This window comes from Atractosteus spatula, chromosome 11 (assembly GCF_055471065.1).
Source record: "Atractosteus spatula isolate fAtrSpa1 chromosome 11, fAtrSpa1.hap1, whole genome shotgun sequence".
In the NCBI taxonomy this organism is placed as follows: Eukaryota; Metazoa; Chordata; class Actinopteri; order Semionotiformes; family Lepisosteidae; genus Atractosteus; species Atractosteus spatula.
The window spans coordinates 14,115,004-14,133,988 of record NC_142716.1 but is presented as its reverse complement, the minus strand read 5'-3'; the positions used below and the strand labels follow the sequence as shown (position 1 = coordinate 14,133,988).

General features: G+C 38.6%; 1 protein-coding gene across 1 annotated transcript in view; it reads left to right on the top strand.

The window, feature by feature from the left end:
• cachd1 (cache domain containing 1) overlaps positions 1–18,985 on the top strand; it is a 73,201-nt gene that overhangs the window by 25,801 nt on the left and 28,415 nt on the right. Inside the window, exons 2-4 of the mRNA XM_088927797.1 lie at positions 7,939–8,001; positions 12,588–12,736; positions 17,586–17,692. Coding sequence (XP_088783923.1) covers positions 7,939–8,001; positions 12,588–12,736; positions 17,586–17,692 — 319 coding nt within the window. The remainder of the gene's footprint in view (positions 1–7,938; positions 8,002–12,587; positions 12,737–17,585; positions 17,693–18,985) is intronic.

Below are 18,985 nucleotides of genomic sequence, written 5' to 3'. Positions count from 1 at the left end.
TGAATCAAATCAAGGTTTGATTTTTCATGTGACTTCTGGTGACGGCAAAAACAGTCAATAACACAACAAAAAAGTTTTGAAACCAGTTTCAGGATAACAATTGTTGGTTTAAGAACTTTTCTCTGTGCCGCACCACTCTTGAATGTTCAGCATTCAAGAAAATAAATATCTAAATTTTGTTTTTCCTGAATACTTTACCTTAACAGGCACAATCTTATTGCTGTTTAGTTATGTACAAAAATTTGCTTTGGAAATACTGTATTAAAATTATATATAAGCATCTGCAATAAATCTGCAGTTTTTTTTAAGCACACAGTGCTTTCAAATACCAACATATTTGTAAGTGCAACACAATTTGTAAGTTCACCTTTTCTACTTACAATTGGTACACATTTATTGTACTGTACTTACATTTTATAAGTGCAATACCAGCTATATAGCCTTGATATTACTACTAATAAGACTTAAGACTAATACTGAACAATGCAAATAAAAATAAATAAAAAAAAAGTTCAATAAAAATTGAACAGAAAAAAAAGCTGCTGAGTTTTTCGTATGTGTGCTCTGTTTTTTCTCTGCATGTTTTTTATAATAGTATATAGTCCAGTTTTGGTGTTGTTTTATTCTTAAGGACATCAACTTGAAAACAAAAAAGACACTCAAAAGCTGCAGAGCACACCACACTGCCATTAGAAGCATGAAAGCACATCAGCCAATATTTCAGCTATCAAGTACCAGCAGAGACTAAAACACGTTCCTTTGTGGTGAAGAAAAACGAGACGAAGCAGATCTTTTAGACCCTGTTTTACATTGTTTTCTGTACATTCCCCATATAAAATAAAACTGAAATAAAAAAATTGATAAAAGAAAATTTGATGTAAAATCTCCACCCTGTTGCTTCTAAGATGTTACCTAGACTTCTATATCTATGAGCAGGGTTCAGTTATGGTTATATGTACCACATCATTCTTTATTCCACATAGTTTTGGTGAGCAAATCCTGGTATTCTTGTATTGATGCAGCATTTTGGAGACATGGCAAGACGGGTGATTCAAATTCAGCAGTTCTCATCAGATTACTACCAGTAGATGAGCTTTGTGTTCTCTTAATTAAGGAACATAAGTCAAAGGCATTGTTGTATTGATACATCTTTTTTACACTGTAGTGTGCAATCTTTGCAGCATCTGACCTGCTGCTTAGTTTCAAATGCCTGGCAGAAGTATGTTTTTTTTTCCCTTTCAAAGTTGTTCTTCCAGAGTGTATGATTAAGTAATGTGTAAGTCTTCTTTCACCGGGTTCTTCAGACTTCTTTTCAAATGACAGATCGTCAAGCATAAGCCAGGCTTTTTGAGAGCAGCAGGAAGGGGAAGGACTAAATTAGTTTTAGGAGATGGATGAGCTTTGGAAATGTCAGGCTAAATCTGTGATCTCCAGTTTTTACAGCCTGCTTAGAGAAAGCTTTATTTATTATCTTGGAATCTCTCACTGACACACATGCTATTTTCCGTATCATTTGGATAGGAGATTGATTGGTAATTTTTTTAAAAATATATTACACAAAAGACCTTAACAGGTTCAGATGTAGACACCCTGAGACACTAGTTTCTTTGTACTTCTCATGAATTTCAAACAACATGCAACACTGAAAAACACCCAGAGATTATTTTGGATAAATCTGTTTATTGCTCTGTTTTTTTTTGGATTGACAATTATACGAGTTTCCATCATTTAAGGTGCTGGAATACAAAAAATGTATTAGATAAAAACTGCTTGATTACTTCTTATTTAGCCTGTTTGTGTCTTGGATTGGATTGTATGTCCACTTTGCTTTTTAAATATTTGTGTTTCCACTTTAGCTGCATTTCGTTTGAAGATTTAATGTATGAAGCAGACCTAGGTATTTGAGGGAAGGCTCTTAAACATATTTAAACTCAACTGTTGTCCTTTTTATTTGGGGGTATCCCCTCACATATGGAAATTATTATAGCCTGTCTGCCTGACCAACATAAAACACTGCTTTTTGTTTTTGTTTTCAGACTGATAGTATCCACTCCCTGGAAACCCTGTGCTGACTCAATACTTCAATGGCTGTTCTCCTAGTTTTCCAAAAGATTTTTTTGTGTTTATAGGACTGGTGTCTGCTGTGGCTGTCTCCTTCACTGCAGGAGACAATTAACCCACAGGTCACCAGAAAACAGATCTTGGGACTGCTGGATTTATTTGTATTTTCTTTAACTTGTCTCATTTTACTTTTATGTAAAAATTGTTTTGATAGTGTATGTTTAGACAGAGTATCATTATGGATATCTCAAGTAGCCTTCAAATTTTTTTTGCCAGTTTTACCAACTTTATATGAGAAACCAAGGGGCTAAAAGCCTTTTTTTATTCCTGGGGACATTTTGAGTGTTAACCAAACCGTTCTCGTGGAAATGTCTGAAAAGGGTATTCTGATAGAGTTGCCAGTTTTATTAATTATGACCTACAGTCCTTTGTCTTTTGTAGCAGTTATAAAAACTAATCCATTTTTCAAATTTCACTGGGAGCTTTCATTTTGATTCAAAACAAAACCCATTATTTTAATACATGCATGCTGTGACTACCCCTTAGCAATGCTCTTACTTGCCAGAATTCCTTAAAAAAAAGAAAGTTCTTTTTCTTCCATCTGGAACAAATTTTCCAGTCTTGTCTCCCCCACACCCCTCCCCCAAGTACCCTTCGACTGTTTCACTGGTTATTTTTCAGACTTAGAAAAACCTTCTCTCTAAAACTTTTACATTTCAACATCTTCAAAAGTTGTCTTTCCATAACTGACCCCAGAGGGAATTATGGGAAGGGTGGGTTTGGACATGTCATTGGAGGTGGGGGCACATGATTTGTCGCTCATGAAGAAGTAACAAAACCACCCTCTCCTACCCTAGGATCATTGTCGCTCATGAAGAAGTATCAAAACCACCCTCTCCTACCCTAGGATCATACGTGTCTGGTGTATTTACATGTATTCTAATGTGATTATTAGCTATTACGTCTTAATTTGTTAGTAAGAGTCTGTAAATTGGTCAATTGCAGTAATCAAAATGGAAGGCCAGATTGTCTTCATATAGTTTTATCCTGAAATGACTGTGCGTGCTTGTAACTAGATCCATACCCTAGAAATTTTCCATCTTTATCTCCTATTATTTGTTTTACTTTCTGAATACTTTAATTGTTCTGAAAGAGAACCACAGGCCTAATGGTAAGAGGATGTGTCTGAATCTGTCTCAGATGGCTTCCCTCCATGTCTGCTTTTGTACCCAGAAACTCGTTAGTAATTAGTTTCAGCTTGACTTGTGGACCATTTGAATGTTGTTAATTTACTTTTGTTTGCCAAAAGTAATTTAATTATAGCATTCTCCTTGGGGCTTAAAAGGCCTAGACATTTTAGCTGCTTTTCTAGTTTTTTTAAAAAAAGCTTGATGTGAAGGAACTATTCCTGTTTGTTATTTCTGGGTTGAGACCACTTTTCAAAAGCTCCGTCCAGCATTCTTGCAACTTAAAATCAGTTCTCCTTTTTTAAATATTGGAGCTGGCTTGAAAACGTGGCATCATGAATGCTTAAGTGTGGTATTCGACCCTTCATTGTCTGCTTTATTTTCTGTCACCTGGCATCCTGGAGGGCCAGTGTCTCTGCAGGGTCTCTTCAAGGTCTCTTTAAAGCAGCAGTACCTGAAGAGCTGGGATTACCAGCTAGTTTATCTGGGTATGAGAAGAGACACCAGCCCTCTAAGACCAGGGCTGAACCCCCCTTCAAGACTAGTTACCCTTTAAAAAACCTTCCCAGCGCTGAGAGTTTTGCCTCAATCCATCCATCAAGCAGAGCTTACAGGTGACGTTTCTCACTAATCCTAGAGCCTGTTCAACTCGCATTTCACTCCTGTAGTTTCACAATTGAGCTTGGAGTGGATTTTCTGCAGTTGCGTGTTTATTTTTCGCCAGCAGTTAAATGAGCTGTCCAGACATATTCTTTTCGGCAGAATGAAGATTTATGTCGTGTACGGGAATCTCAAGAATAGCGTTAAAGTATTTATGATTAATTACAGTTATAAACATATCATTATAGTTTTATGGAAGCAGTGTGCAGTAGTAATTAGTTCTGGAGGGTCTTGGGTTTAAACCCTCAGGTGTGATGCTGTTGTTGTCCCTTTTAGCAACGTACTCTTCTCATAGTGCACCTGTGTGTGTATAAATCCCCACCTCATCAGTGTGAATGCACTCGTCTTTGCTTTATCTGGTTAAATAAAGGATTAAAAATAATCCTTAACTCAGAAAGCAGTGAAAACTTTAGTATTTCTTTTAAATAATAATTGGGCTGCTAATTGCTATTTAAAAGTAAGTGGTTAAATGGGAGAAATGCGGAATGCAAAGAGATATAACTATTATGTATGAAAGTTTAACTTTCTTGGTGGCTTAAAGAAAGGAACTACAAAAGATGTTTCAAACTACAAGCATATTGCAGGTTAAAGGCCCTCACCATTCCTGTATTTTTTAAGTGATTGCGTTAAAATGTCAGCTGTTGAAAGTCAGAAAAATGGCGCTTCCTTGGTCCAACTGGAAGAGTGGAAAAAATCCCCTGTCAAAATGTAGAATTTTTCTGGTGAATTGTAGATGTGTCTTTCTGTGTGTGTCTGCTGTGCGGTATCCCCAGGTGCATGGCTGTGGGGTTTGCGTAGGTTTAGGAGTAGTCATGTCTTTAGAAATGCAATGAAAAGGCACATCAGAGGCAAAGGAAGGATGCAGCTTTCACAGCTCTGGCCCTTTGTAGTGGTGTGGAAGCAGCTTATTGGCTTAAAAAAATGTACCTGCCGCTTGGAGATACACAGCCTTTCTAGACTGAGTCCCAGTTGTTGTCTGGTCTTTTATCTTGAAAGTTTATAAACCTGCCCTGCTGGACTGTATGAACTCTCGGCTCCCAGCTTCTGGAAATCTGGTTTACTTTTTTTTCAACATCTGACAAACTGCCCAAGACCGACTTTAAACCGAGGGCAGGCTGTGTGGCTGGCCAATCTTTTTAATTAAAAAGTTAAGAGTGTAGTTTTGTGATTTTTGTGGTGAAGGTAGTAGTGCCAGCATTTATTGGAGGTTCAGTGGGCCACAATCATCAATATGGCTACTGGCAGGGCAACTTTGGAATAACCCAGATCCATGAGAAGACAATTATTATGTAGCCTAAAGAGAGGATTAAGAAACCTTATCTGCAAACTGCTTTATGTGATTGCACCCTTTCACTAGCTGGTACAATCCCAAATTAATGTGGATTACAGCTTTGGGCATGCCTTTGAAGATGGCTGAATTGCTAATAGGTTTATCTTTCAGCTGCACATTTTTAATGGAAATACTTCAGACCCTCTGACTCTTGTGGGGTAATTTAAAGAATCTATTTTCTCGCCATGTGTGTGCGCTTTTAAGCTAAGATGTTGAGTGCTGCTTCTGAGCAGCCATATTATGGAGGTAGTGAATAGCTAAGAGATGTTAGGATCTCTATCAATCAAGCATTTGTGTCTGTGTTTGGAGTAGGTCCAAATAGGTACAGTATGCATCCCAAGAAAAAATTTCAGGTGATGTTGACATTTTTTGATATCTTCAAAATTATTAGCAGTTGCGAGCTAATTTAATTTAGCAGGGATGTGAACGGCATATGCATTTAGTATGTGATTTCTGTATATGATTGTTATAAAGTCAGACTTCTAGGCAGGGGGTGTTGTACATTTATCATTGGTGCAGGAGGGCACTTTGACAACATTTTCATGCTTTTCCAGTTCCATTACATGTCTGAGAGGTTTGAAATGTCGAGGGAAATGGAAGAAATGGGCGTGCTGGTTGTCTCCCTTGTACGGAATGAACTATGAAAAGGGCTGATCGAGAGCTCTCATTAGCACTCTGCCTGTTTTTAATTGGAATATTGTGGCTACTGACCAGTTGGGTGTTAATTTGATTAAGAAAAAAACCCTACTATGAGTAAAAAAGGCTTCAGTGAAGAAACCCCACATAACTGAAGCCATTTGAGTTGGGGGCCACTCTGTGTTGTGGTGCCCTTTCTTAGGAAGCTCCAGCACTGGCTGGACAATGTGCCAGACACATTAATCCTCCTCGTCTGTCCACTGAGTCATCTCGTCAGCGGGCCAAGGGTTTCTGTGACTGCTCAAGTTTCGGCTTCTCTGAAGCTGTGAAATTCTTCCTTGCATGGGCAATAACTATGAGAGTCATCAAATCAGTTAAAAAAAAAATCAGCTTAGTTCACGGGGGATCATTTTTAATTGTGTTAATTATGAGCTTTTGCATGGAAGTTGAACAGCTTAAGCAAGCAGTGTATTTTATAGAACAAACTGGAACTGGCTTTTAGAGGAAGGATGTATTTTTCTTGTGAAAAGGCTAAACAATCGAACTTGGTATAGACTCATTATCAACAGGTGCCAAATCTACAATTGCGTTTTAGTCTTGACTGAAGAGTTTTTTCCAGTCAGCTAATTTCATTAACACATAGCGGTAGTAATACATACTCCACTGTTTTGTAACTGCTTTTGTTTAGCAAGCAAAATCCCAATTCAAATGTCATGTTGATATCTTAAAAATGACAGGCTGCATGATTCAGTAAGAGCTACATAGGACTCCTACTATATAGGAGAAGTACTGTAATAGTCTTTCCGCAGTTTTGAGAAGTACTTGTGCAGAATAGCACTGTATTACATTACTGAGAAAGTGTGTGTCATGGTATAGGTGGCGTCAGCAGCTTCCAATTTTTTTCACCTTAATTGGGACTGTCTTCGTAAAACTGCTAAATTATAATGATGTCTGTGGGGGATTATTTAACTTCTTGTAGCACAGTGTGGGCTCCGTGAATTCCAGGGTGGAAGGGAAAAAAATGCACGGTAATTTGCCTGACAGCGGCTCAGGGAGAAAAAAAATGTATACAGCGAAGGAGCATTTTTCGAAACTGCTGTATAGCGGTAGATAGAAAAACACCTGCTTCCTGTATAAGGTAAATGATTTTTTAAATGTTTTAGATTACCCGACTCTCTCTCGGGTGAGATGGAACAGATTTTTGGTTAATCTGTTTCTGCAGCTGTGGTCCTGGAGTCTTGCACATTTGCCCTGGAGAAAGCGTTCCTGTTCTTTCCCGATGTCGGAGATCTCAAGGGTCTGTGTTAAAGACCTACTGGAGTGCTGACCAACCCACATCCCTAATAATGGGTCTCGGACCCTATTTAGAAAATGCGGTCTTTGGGGATTAGACTGGGGTTAGCAGTCCTGCGTATTTTCTTTAGTCCATAAGCATGCAGAATATTGTACTGTCTGTGATAGCTGTGAAGAGCTGGCCACTTTGTGTACTTGGGGAATATACTCAAAATAAACCAAGTTTAGTCATGCATACAAATGGCCCTGTTGCATATTGATGGGCTTGGTCTACTCAGAACCAGGAGGTCTGTTAGCAATTATGTACGCCAGGAAGGTCCATAGTCTTCAGGAATAGGCTACATAATTATTCTAAATTGTGTCAATTTGCAAAAATAACTTAATTCCAGGAAGTCAATCATTAGTTGTAAAATAACAAGCAGAGCTGATGGGACTCAGCAAAGATGCAAACTCCCTCTGCAGCCCAATATTCTTCATATAAACATCTGCCTAGGTGGTGAGCAAAACTTCTGGAAACAGAAGAGTATGAGTACAGCAGATAAGGGATTTTTCTTCAGGAGGCCATCTCTTAATAACCGTCTTTCCACCACAGGGGACAGGTGAAATTTCTCTTCTAATCCTGCCTCACAGCTCCAAGGAGCTGGTGCCTAGTATTAATGGGACTTTTTTCATTTTTTGTGTTTGCATGACCAGATTATTGATCGTGTTGGCCTTAATTTTACATTTTTGAAAAGGCATTTAATTTGCTGTATTTTATTTTGTTTTTTACAGAGAATATTCAGCTCCTTTGTGTATACTGAAAAAACGTCAAACGGTGAAACAGAAGTTCAGCAGGTGAGTCACAGCCTTGCAAATTTCTACCTCTGTAGTCTGGATGTGATTCTCGAAAGACATCATTCACACTCCGCTAACATTAGTTTGCAGAGTATACCTTGCCACTTCCTTGGCTTTGACCTTGAGTGATAAGTCTCCCAGGAAGGGTTTTCAAAGCTTTTGGCTGCACTTCTATTCCTGGTGTAGGTAATGCTCATAAAACAGAGGAATGCAACATTGAAATATAATACCATTTTGGTAGGAAACTTTTACTCAGCAGTAGAACATTGAAGCTGCCCCTTTGCTGAATATCTGCCCATAAATTGCACTGCAAAGCACCCCATTTGTTGACAAGTCCGTGTGCTTCCTTATCATACAGTGAGAAGCACATGGCTATTCTATGTAAGGGAATAGTTCAAATAAATACCCACTTGGTTCTACTACAAGTGCAAGGTGATTATGTGCAATACTTGCTTGGAGACCAGTGATGGAAATTAGCCTTTGGTGACTTTTAAGTTCACAGAACATCTCGGGCTAGATTCACATAGCGTGAATGCCACAATCATTTCTGTCCCTTGAAAATCATTTTCAGTTGATAAATAATTACCCTGATCTGATAGCACTGTGCATGTCTCAGATTCTGTCTGAAGATCCCGAGGTAGGAAATTAGATGAGGCACATCTTTTGCTTCCTAACTAAAACCCTCTGTGAATATGGACTGTGTTCATTGCTTACAATACCATTAGCTATTTACACTTTGCAAGTGAAAGTTTTTATGTATGAGTGTAAGTGGCAGTGATTTTGTTTATGCCTTGATTAAAGAAAAATCCAGCTCTCAGGCGTTTTATATCTAAATTGAGGTAAACACATAAACCTTGAGACTTGAAGGGTATTGTTTAACACAAACAACAGGTCCACACCGTTGTTTCACATTTTAGCTGTGCATATGGTTAAAAAAAGAAGAAAACATTCCATCTTTCTCAGTCTTGAGTATTGTGCTCCTACAGCATTTGTGTGAAATGAAAGATTCAAAGAAGTTAAGTGCTTTTGTAATGCTTTACTATGTTTGCTCAGTGCATTAATTTAGAAGGGTTTAGGCGGGACCAGTAGTTTCCATTGGACTTGTTTCAGCTTGGTCACCTAGCAAAGAGCAGCAGATATTTTTTCTTGTTTTCATGGTGAAGTGATATGATCTGAATACTGTACTACATCTGTAAGAATGACTTCTTCTAATAACAATGAGGGTAACACTATTTTTCACTATTAGGTAAATCAATCTTAAATCTTTGTGTCAGACTGTGATCAATTGTAATAAATCCATTTCAACTCTCTCGAGAAACCATGGCAACAAAATCAACAAAGCTGCAACCAACTGTAGACCTTTTCTCTCCTTTTTCACAAAGCAAAGACGGAGGGAAAACGAAAACTGCTCATCCTCTCACTCACTTGCGTGACTGGATGTGCTGCTTTAGTTTTAATGTTGTCATGTAAGCTTCATTTACATTCAAAACCAGTTTGCATTGCACACGTCCTTAAAATTCAAGTTGTTGGATACTGCATAAGCAGGCAAGCAATAATAATTCTTTGGATTTTATATTTTATATATCACCTTGAAGGAATCACAGAGAACTTCACATATAGGAGTTGATCTACACCTGAGGTATAGTACCTCCATTACTCAGGAGATCAGGTGGAAAGTGAGAAATGTTTTTGGCAGATTAATTAAGAGGGACCTTTTTTTAGGGGCCCAGATTGAGTATTTGGCTAGGACACAGGACAGATAGTACCATGGAAACTTTAATGCCCTATTTATTGTGTCTTCAGTTGCTTTCCCAACGACTACACTTCGTACAGCAGTGTCCCCTGTCGCCATAGGGGGGCATTGGTTTCAAATTTCTGGCCCAGAGAAGAGAATGCCACCTACTGGTCCCATCCGTAACCTTGGTTTTCCTTGCAGGTTTCCCATACTTAATGTTTAAAAGCTGTTTCCCTCAAGTTTGCCGTCACTTGAAATGGCATTGCACAACTAAGTCTGTAAGATTGCTTTTTTTGAAAATGTGGTGAGACAATAATTGTTAACTAGAGCAGGAGTCACGTACGATAGGACGTTGCTCTGCGTCTACAATTTGAAAGACTGATATTTGAGTGGTAAAATGGAGGCTTGAACCATGAAAGCTCTTAATTTACACCGCTGGACTCTTCTCCCACTACCCAGCTGACTTTATGAATAGCAGAAATAAGATGTAGGAGTACTATATTACATCACTTATTTATGCCTCGCATGAATTTTGCGAACCAAACACTGACTAGGTCATGGCCTTTAAATGATGTCTATGTTGGCTTTGAATTCATAATAAATGGGAGACTGGGAGGTCTGTGGAAAAGGACATCCATCAGTTAAAACCACTACATCACACATTCCACCTTCGTTGGTTTTGGATTGCATTCCTTCACTCATAGCTACTTTTTCGTTTTTTTTTAAATACTAGTTAATTCAGTCTGAACTCAATGAATGTTATTAATCAAGGGAAAATTCCTCTGAGTACTTAATTTTTTAGTTCATCGTAATAGTTTATCATGCATGCAGTTGTGGAAAGCTGTAACTATGTTGAAACACGGCACTGTTTTTTTTATTTTTCCGAAAAACAATGCAGTAAGGCAGCAGATCGCATCAGTTCTAGGACGGAAGCAGAGGCTTCAAAACGGCCCTGTCCGAAATCAATTTTCAAAACAGAAATTGTATTGAAACTGTAAAGTTTAAAAACACGCTTTTTTTTTTACCTTTTTCCCCCATGTGGAGAGGTGGCAGCAGCAGTCTAGTGAAGTAGGTAGGTTTCTTATACGGTACTGGCGTACTGAAAGCCTTGCTTCTGCCCCAGAAGAATGCTCAGTTGTTAAAGCAGAGTCACTGTGCCATGAAAAGTGAGAGTTTTACCAGCTTTCAAGTGCCTGTGACATTTCTGAAGGTTGACCTTGTTAGAGCAGCTGGAGTGAGGTGACCAGCTCAATGTCACAGCGATATGGACAGCATTCAGTGGGGAAGTAATCTGACAATTTGGATCAATGGAAAGTGGTGGACTAACTGTTAGCAGTTGCTGGGGTGGTGACAGAATTGCTTGTCATTAAGATTCCTGTCTCCATTGTTGGCAAGCGGAGATCCTGATGTTGCTGATCCTGATCCTGAGGTGCTATGTCCAATCTTTCATACAGACACCGCAGATGATTCTCCTGCTGTACAACACACCTGGGGAGAAAGCTGACCAAATGACATAGTTTTCTTATTGTGTGTAATAGGTCTTGATTTAAAAAAAAAACAGGACTAGTTCAGGTATGGATAGACCTCAAAACAGGTGGTTTTAATCCCAGATAACCGTTTTAATCAAACTAAGATCAGGGTTTGAATAAACACCAGAGAGTCATAAGTCTCTTAAGGGCAATGGTTACCCATTCCTGCTTTTGAATATTTAAATACTTTACTACCTAGTGGGTTTTCAGATACTAATAAATATGAAGACATCTGCTGTTTCCAGTCATCTCCCTGGAGTTCATCTGCTGCTGTATATAAGCAATAACCAGGAAGTCAGGGAGAAAAGACAACCTAGAGAATGTTCTTGGCTCTTCACTTCATACACATTGTAAATGGCAGGTAATGAGGAAAGGAAAGACCATTGCTTTGGTTTGATGACTATTCACCATAATCCAATGCCTTAACGAGTGGCTGGGTTTAAGCTGGTTGTGGTTTAAACACGCTGCACTGTGTTGAGTTTTCAAAACTGAGATTGAAGGTGGCTAGGTTATTAATGAGTCCACAGGGAATATGTTATTGAATAAATCAGTTTCACTTAAACAGCCATGGCCATTCAGTTCGGGCTTCCCTTTGGGATCCTGTAATTGAACTACATGTCTGAAATTGAAGCTATTGAGGCTTGAGCAGTGCGCTTTTTTTCATTGTCACTTGCGAACTCTATTTGCCTTTGTGAACCTGCCTCAAATTATGATGAAGTGTGAAGCCAATGACAATGCAGAGGGAAATTTGTCAGCGTTTGAAGTCAGGACTTGTTTTCCCTAAGACATGTGATGTTGATGAATTTTATTTTAAAGCTTTTGTTGGCTTCCTTTCTGAAGGGCCGTTCTGAAAGCCGTGGAAACAGAGAATGGTTTTATATCACTGGATACATTTTGCTTGGCTCAAGATGAAATTAGGAAAAATACAGCTTTGAATACCACAGTATGTGGATCCTGTAGGAACAGCTTACATCCCTTCCTAAATTTATTTGAGCTTTGGACATTCGGCTGCTACAAATGCTGCAAACTCCCAACTTCTGACTTATTTTAATATATTAATTCAATTATTTGCACTATCCTGTTTAACCGATGCCAAAGAGAAAAATACAATGCAAACATGCAACTATGTCTTTGTGGTTCTTTGTTCTAAGACTACAAACTATAACAGTTTTTCTGTATTCTGCCTGGTGTCATGCATCATTGACACGTCTCTGTGCTCTGTGTTTTAGCGTGAAGTGTGACTTTAGAAAGAACCCAAGACCCCTCATGGCAACTGGTATTGAATCACTGCAAGTGACCTGTGTGTGTTTTTTGCATTGCAGCTGGCCAAAAAGATCCGGGAGAAGTTTAACCGGTACCTGGATGTGGTGAACAGGAACAAGCAGGTTGTGGAAGCATCATACACTGCCCACCTGACATCCCCTTTGACAGCCATTCAAGACTGCTGCACCATTCCCCCCTCAATGATGGAGTGAGTTTACTGCCCAAGGGCACCATTCATTAACACAGGGATGCACAGTTTCAGTTGTGCTCTATCTGGGCCTTTAATAGGCTCAGTGATGTGATTACGGACACCAGTTTTACCCCATGAGCCTGCTCTTTAATTGTTGGTCACGTGAGATAAAACTCTTCTAGACTGGAGCTATTACTATATGTTAATGCTTGGAAATGTATTCAAGTTTCTAGTGGACATTATTAGTTAGTAAAGACACAGTTTACAGTTATTTCAGTTTCGTAATCCTGAAGAAGAATGCCTGTGAATAATGCAGTTACATTGGCGGATAAAAATAAAATGCAATTGGTGATGCTTGTTTAATTGTTGCATAATTTGAGAAACTGTTTGAGAAATTTGAGAAGGTGAAATCGGCTGTTTACATAATGAGGCTGTAGAAGGTGGCTGATTTTGGAAAAGACAAAAATTGATGCTGCCAGTATAAACTGAATTACAACAAAAACAGATCCTTGTTTTTTAATTTCATATATTGCATAGTATATTTTTAATTACGTTTTATGATTCTTTTGAAGGAGAAGCTATGAAATGTATAGGGTGAACAAAAGACCTCATGTTGTCTTTTAAAAACTAGATTTAGGCTAAAGTATTCCTACTTTGCCACTAATTATTTTGAACAAAGGTGATAAAAATATTTTTCTTTTTACACTTTATACTATGTGCACACTGCACTGTGCAGTCACTGATCTGTATGGGTAATTTATCTCGAATGGAAAACAGGGCATTGAGCATAACGATTAACTCTCCATGGCAGTGACGCCCTTATCATAGCTAGTAGAACTTCTACGGTTCTTGTAAGCCTCAAAATACAGCATCTGTTTTCAAAAGTCAGCACACGGATGGAGTTCACTTGGGACTCCCAACCACAAGGTGTACTTTTAACCTTATCTTCACATATCCACATTGCGGTTCCTTACTCATGCTTAATTGCATTTTGATTGCATTATCTCTAACCTCAGACACAGAAAGATTTATCACAATCCTCAGGCCCCTTTCTTCACAGAACCACAACTTATTCAGCATGTGTAGTATGACTCTACCATTTGACCTAAAAGCTAATTTGATCTGATGCCTATGAAATCCAGCCCAGGATTTTATTCTGACAGATCCTGGTATTATTCTGCAACAAAGCAAGAAAAGATGGGGGGGGGGTGGTGGTGGTGGTGGTAGGGAATGGCTGGAGGAATGAGGTATAAGTAGGATGTGATGTTTGAGTGGAGTATTCTGTGGGAAACAATCAATAGTATACAGCTCTTCATGTTGTGACTTCCTTCTAATAAGTGTTTTGAGATTATCCTTTCCAGGAAAAGAGAGTAATTAAAAAAGATTGATATTTAAAAGGTAGTCTGGTGACAAATATCTTTTCCATTGTCAAAATCATGAGAGCCAAAATTAATCTTGTTGAGTATTTTGGAGGGGAGGGTGCCAAATAGGTATTTTCCTGTAATGCAGTTTACTACTTTTTCATTTAAGGATCTAATTCATGCTGTTTTACACAAATTAGGCCTTCTGAAGGAATGCAAATTTGTACTTTTCTGTAGAGAGCTATTTTGCGATGTGGGAACACATAACTACTCATTTTCAGGTGAGGCAGTGCAAACAATTGACAAAGTTGAAACCCCACTGGTAGGAGCGTAGCTCATACCAGTGCAGGTCACAGCAGGAGCAGCTGTCAAAATTCTCTGCTCTTGTTTTGACTTGGTGAGCGTGCTTTTCAGTGTGTGATTGTCTTGAAATATTCAACAAGCATGGCTTTTTGAGGTTCTCACTGCAGACTTGTGGCTTGTGTTGTTTTGTCTCATAGAGCTCTTAGCCCAGTAAAGAATTTGTAATTTTTTGGTGGTGCTGGGATTTAAATAGAGGCAACATATGGTATTCTTTTAATGCTTTTATTATTTTCTGTTGCACACGCATGTATCAGGAAAAAACAGTCGGAGTTAGAACAGGGCATGAAGAACCTAATTGTAAACAAGCCTTCTCTGTTCTATACTCCTGTGGTTTTGAGTCTAAGAGGCAACAGATACCACTGCTTTGTGTATTATGGCCAGTGGCATGGTTGAGCGTGAGTAAGATGTTACGCATGCTATAGGATGTCTTATTCTTAATTTACTTCCTAATGTTCGTCTGAGGTCAGCTTTGTCAATTTTCTGTGGACTCAGCCAATGATAACGAGCAACGGAATGCTTTAATCATTACTACTGTGTACTGCTTTTATTTAGTTAAGTTGCTTAGCCTTGAGATGCTTTAACAGGCGAAGATATGTGCCTACACATTTGTGTGAGTTATGTGAACCACATACGTACAGTATGAACCTTGCTTACCAGCAGCTATTGGCAAGTTAATCTCACAGCTCTTTGCTTTGAAAATGCAGCAATATAGCTGTCAAGTGATTAACCAATAGTATGACTCTCCAAACTGTTCTTTGAGTAAATTATTATCTTTTCTTCATGCTGTGTGAGAGGAAGTGTCCTAGTTGCTTCCTGTGCTCAAAAGTAAATTCCATTTTAGGTTTAATCGAAAATCTTGGTGTTGAAATAAGCCCTGTTCTGTTTAGTCTTTCTTGTTGTCAAAAACTAATACCTTCAAAGGCTCATACAGACTGATAACTAGGTGTTTTTATTTGTACTGCAAGGGTTAAGGAAGATGATAGTTAAGCATTCTATAGAAAAGACTAAAAATCTCTGTAGTTGCTGTGTGGCTGGTACTCTGAGTTTAATCTCCACTGAGCTTTCTGTTTGCTGTTTAAATAACATTAATTGGTTCTATCAGATACAAATGAATTGTCATCCCACTTCACTTACTGTGGAATGAGCATGTTCTCTCCATCTAAAGAAAAAGAACCACTACATTAGCTTTTGGACAGATACATATCCCTAGGAAGTACATTTCTTACAGGCAGTTATTTATAGATAATCCTGCTTAAGCTTTCATAATTTTTATTAATTCAAAATGAAGAAATAATGATTGTGTTTTATAGTTTAGTTTTTCTTTTTCCACTAGCTACAGCTACTATAAAATATTTTTGCCCAGGAAGGAAACTGTCCTATTGTAGCTTTCCTATACAGCAGCATACAGAACTGAAAAATGAAACATTTTCTATATGGTACTGTTTATTTTTCTTTGTTTATAAGAACCTGTCACAACAAAAATTCCCAGCTTCAGCTTCAAAAGCCCCAAGAAACTGGAAAATAAAAATGCAGAGAAACAAAAAGTATCCAGAGATGATTTTGTTGAAGATGCTACACATACTTCAAGCCTCTAAACTAAAGACGGGTTCAGGGAGTGTTATTTTTTATTTTAGGTTTTTTTTTTGCTCGACTGAGCTTGTTTTTCAAGAGCTTGATTTACATGGTGAATCCAAATCAACGGGAAAAAAAACCCGCTTGAAGGGATTTTTTTGATGTAAAATTCAAAGAGCTTGCAAATGTATTTTTTATCTTCCACATTTCCTTAGCCCCCACGTGTAAACCGTGTTGAAGGAGAATAATAATGACTGGAGCCTGATGGGAATTAAATGTCTGAAGTTCAAAGCGTTTTGTACATCAGAGCGGCCGTCAATCAAGCAAGCATCTCGCCGGCGAGCGCGGGGAGAGAAGCTCTCTGTGGGGACGAGATCAAAGTGGGAGACGTGGTGCTTGCTGCTCCCTCGAGACGCTCTTTCGATCAGCTATTCATTAAAGAGAACCGAGGCAGCCTGGAAACAATGCCGCGATGTGACTTCTCTCGAAAAACTGACTTTCCGCCAGCTATTTATCTGGAGCACTCGGAGCGGTCGAGTCCGAGTGCAATCCGATATTCTCTGTCCCGTGGTCAAGGTCGGAAGCCTTGAGGATTTTTTTTTTTTTGGGGGGGGAGAGGGGTTCGAGGAGGTGGAAGGGAGGGAACGGAGTTTCAATTAGCAAGTGCATAAGGGGGGCGGTGGGTTGAGCACGGCAACATCTATAAGTGGCTATCCAGGGAAACGTTTAAACATTTCTCTCTAATTTAGGTTATTACTTCCATATGAGAAGAAAATATTTTCTGCTTTCCCTTTGATTTTCCAGATCAGGTTTTCCTCAACTTAGCTTTTGCCTTTTGAAAGGGTTTCCTGAATTGGGAAGAGGTTTTAGTTCTAACCAGATCATGTTCTGTGAAGATACTGTGGCATGTGGACACTGTTATGAAGATATTGTGTCTGGTGTGACCCAGAGATGAGAAGACATCTGGTGTTAAAATGTTGGTTCTTGTTCATTTCACTGAATTCATGCAAAAGCATAATAGATATGGTCCAGTTCCATGTAGTCTCCCATATGTAGTTTCATTCTCCAGTATTGGAGATATATTTCTAATTCAAAAGTGCTTCTTCTCAGTAACTGCACCGTTCAAAGATTCTTTTCCTAGTAAATTAGTGATGTAATTAATCATGAGGTTTGTAAATGCAGCCAGATGCTGCAAAGTCCCAGAACAATATTGGAATGAGGGCTGTACATCACCCACAGAGGGCACTGTTCTCTGTTCTACATTACACAAACAGAATGCAAGGTCTGACCACAAATATGTTGTTAAAAAGCAGACCTCCCGAGACCCGAGAGAAGAAACAAATGTAACCTGTCAAACGGTTATCTCGGAAATCTAAAAAAAATTAACCATCTACATATTTACTAATGTTTTAATTTAAAAAAAAAAGTTTGCCAGCTTCTCCCCCATGGTTTAACAGGGTGAACTATGCCAACTTCAAGCCTTCTGACAATATCTTGTACTAATTCTTAAATGTTTTTGGGACAGGTAATAAGAAGTGCCATGTTCAAATAATGCTTTTTTTCGTTTTCAGTTTTGATGGGAATTTCAACACGAATGTCTCCAAAACCATCAGCTGTGACAGGCTTTCTACCACAGTGAACAGCCGAGCATTCAACCCCGGACGGGACCTCAACTCAGGTGAGGGCCCTGTCTTGTTGTGTCCCAAGCTCCCCAGCACCACACTACAGGCTGTGTAGCAGACGTGACTACTTGTGCGACAACATCATGGCAACACGCTTTGCAGGACCGGTTATTCCTATAAAATGAGTTATTTTTCAATAAAAGGCTTCGATATTAGTAAAAAGAGGTAGGCCAATGCTGCTAAATGTGTAATAAAACATTGTCCCCTTGAGTTTTGCAATTGTAAACTTATTATGCATTCTAAGCCATTTTTTGTTTTGAAGTGGAAACAATGTAAAGATCTTTGACATTTGAGTTGATTTCCTTTCTTTAGACATTCGGATGCTCTCTGTCTTTTAGTGTATCTTTTTATAATATATTCAGGAACCACTACCTACGCACTATAAATTGCAAAGTTTAACTTTAATTTAAGCCATAAACCAGGTTTCTACTGTATGCACTTCCAGAGATATTACATCTTACCAGGCGGAAATTGACTCTTCTCCCAGACGGAAAGGGTTAAAAACTGGGAGACATTTGTCTTCTTCATTTTGCCACCAAGTATTTTTTTTCTAGAAAAAGTTAAAAATAAAACACCCCCTACCTTTCCTATAATTTCTAACGGAGGTCAACTTTTGCCTTGTTTAAACAATAAGTGATATTCAGCAGAATAGATGCTTAATATTCTTGCCTTGACATCCCTCTTCTGGTGTAACCAAGAGGTCCACATTAGAACTGGAAGCCTCATTCCTCCCATTTTCCTCAGTTATCTTTCTCAATTGCTGAGTTGTAACATAAACTTTACACAGACTGGCCCGTTCTCTGTGTTTATTTCCTTAAGATCTGCTCTGCTCCAGGCACTTGGCTATTGTATATAATTTGTCATGAAGGCCCAAGTGAGGAACTAACCCATAATGGTGAAAGACAAAGTGCAGCTGACAAGAGGGCAAAACAGGAAAGAAAACAATGAATGGAGGTTGAAGACAAATCTGCCAACTTTAGTCTCTACAGTTTAGTCTTAAATTCTTCAGTGTTGCTATAGGTCTTGTATTTAGGGCCAGAGAATGTGTTTTTTTCCCCTCTTCCTTATCAACACCCCAAAATCTTTCTGCGTATGCACATAGTAGGATTTTCAGTTTTGCTTTCTCTGCGTGGCACGAGCAAGAGTCTCCTGGTGTTAATAGAATGACGTTTGCTCATATTTGTAAGTAATGTGATTACTGGCAAAATAAATATAATTCATCTTGAGATGAATTCATTCATCTTAACAGTTTATCAGTAGAACAGTAGTACCCAGGCATTGGGACTTAA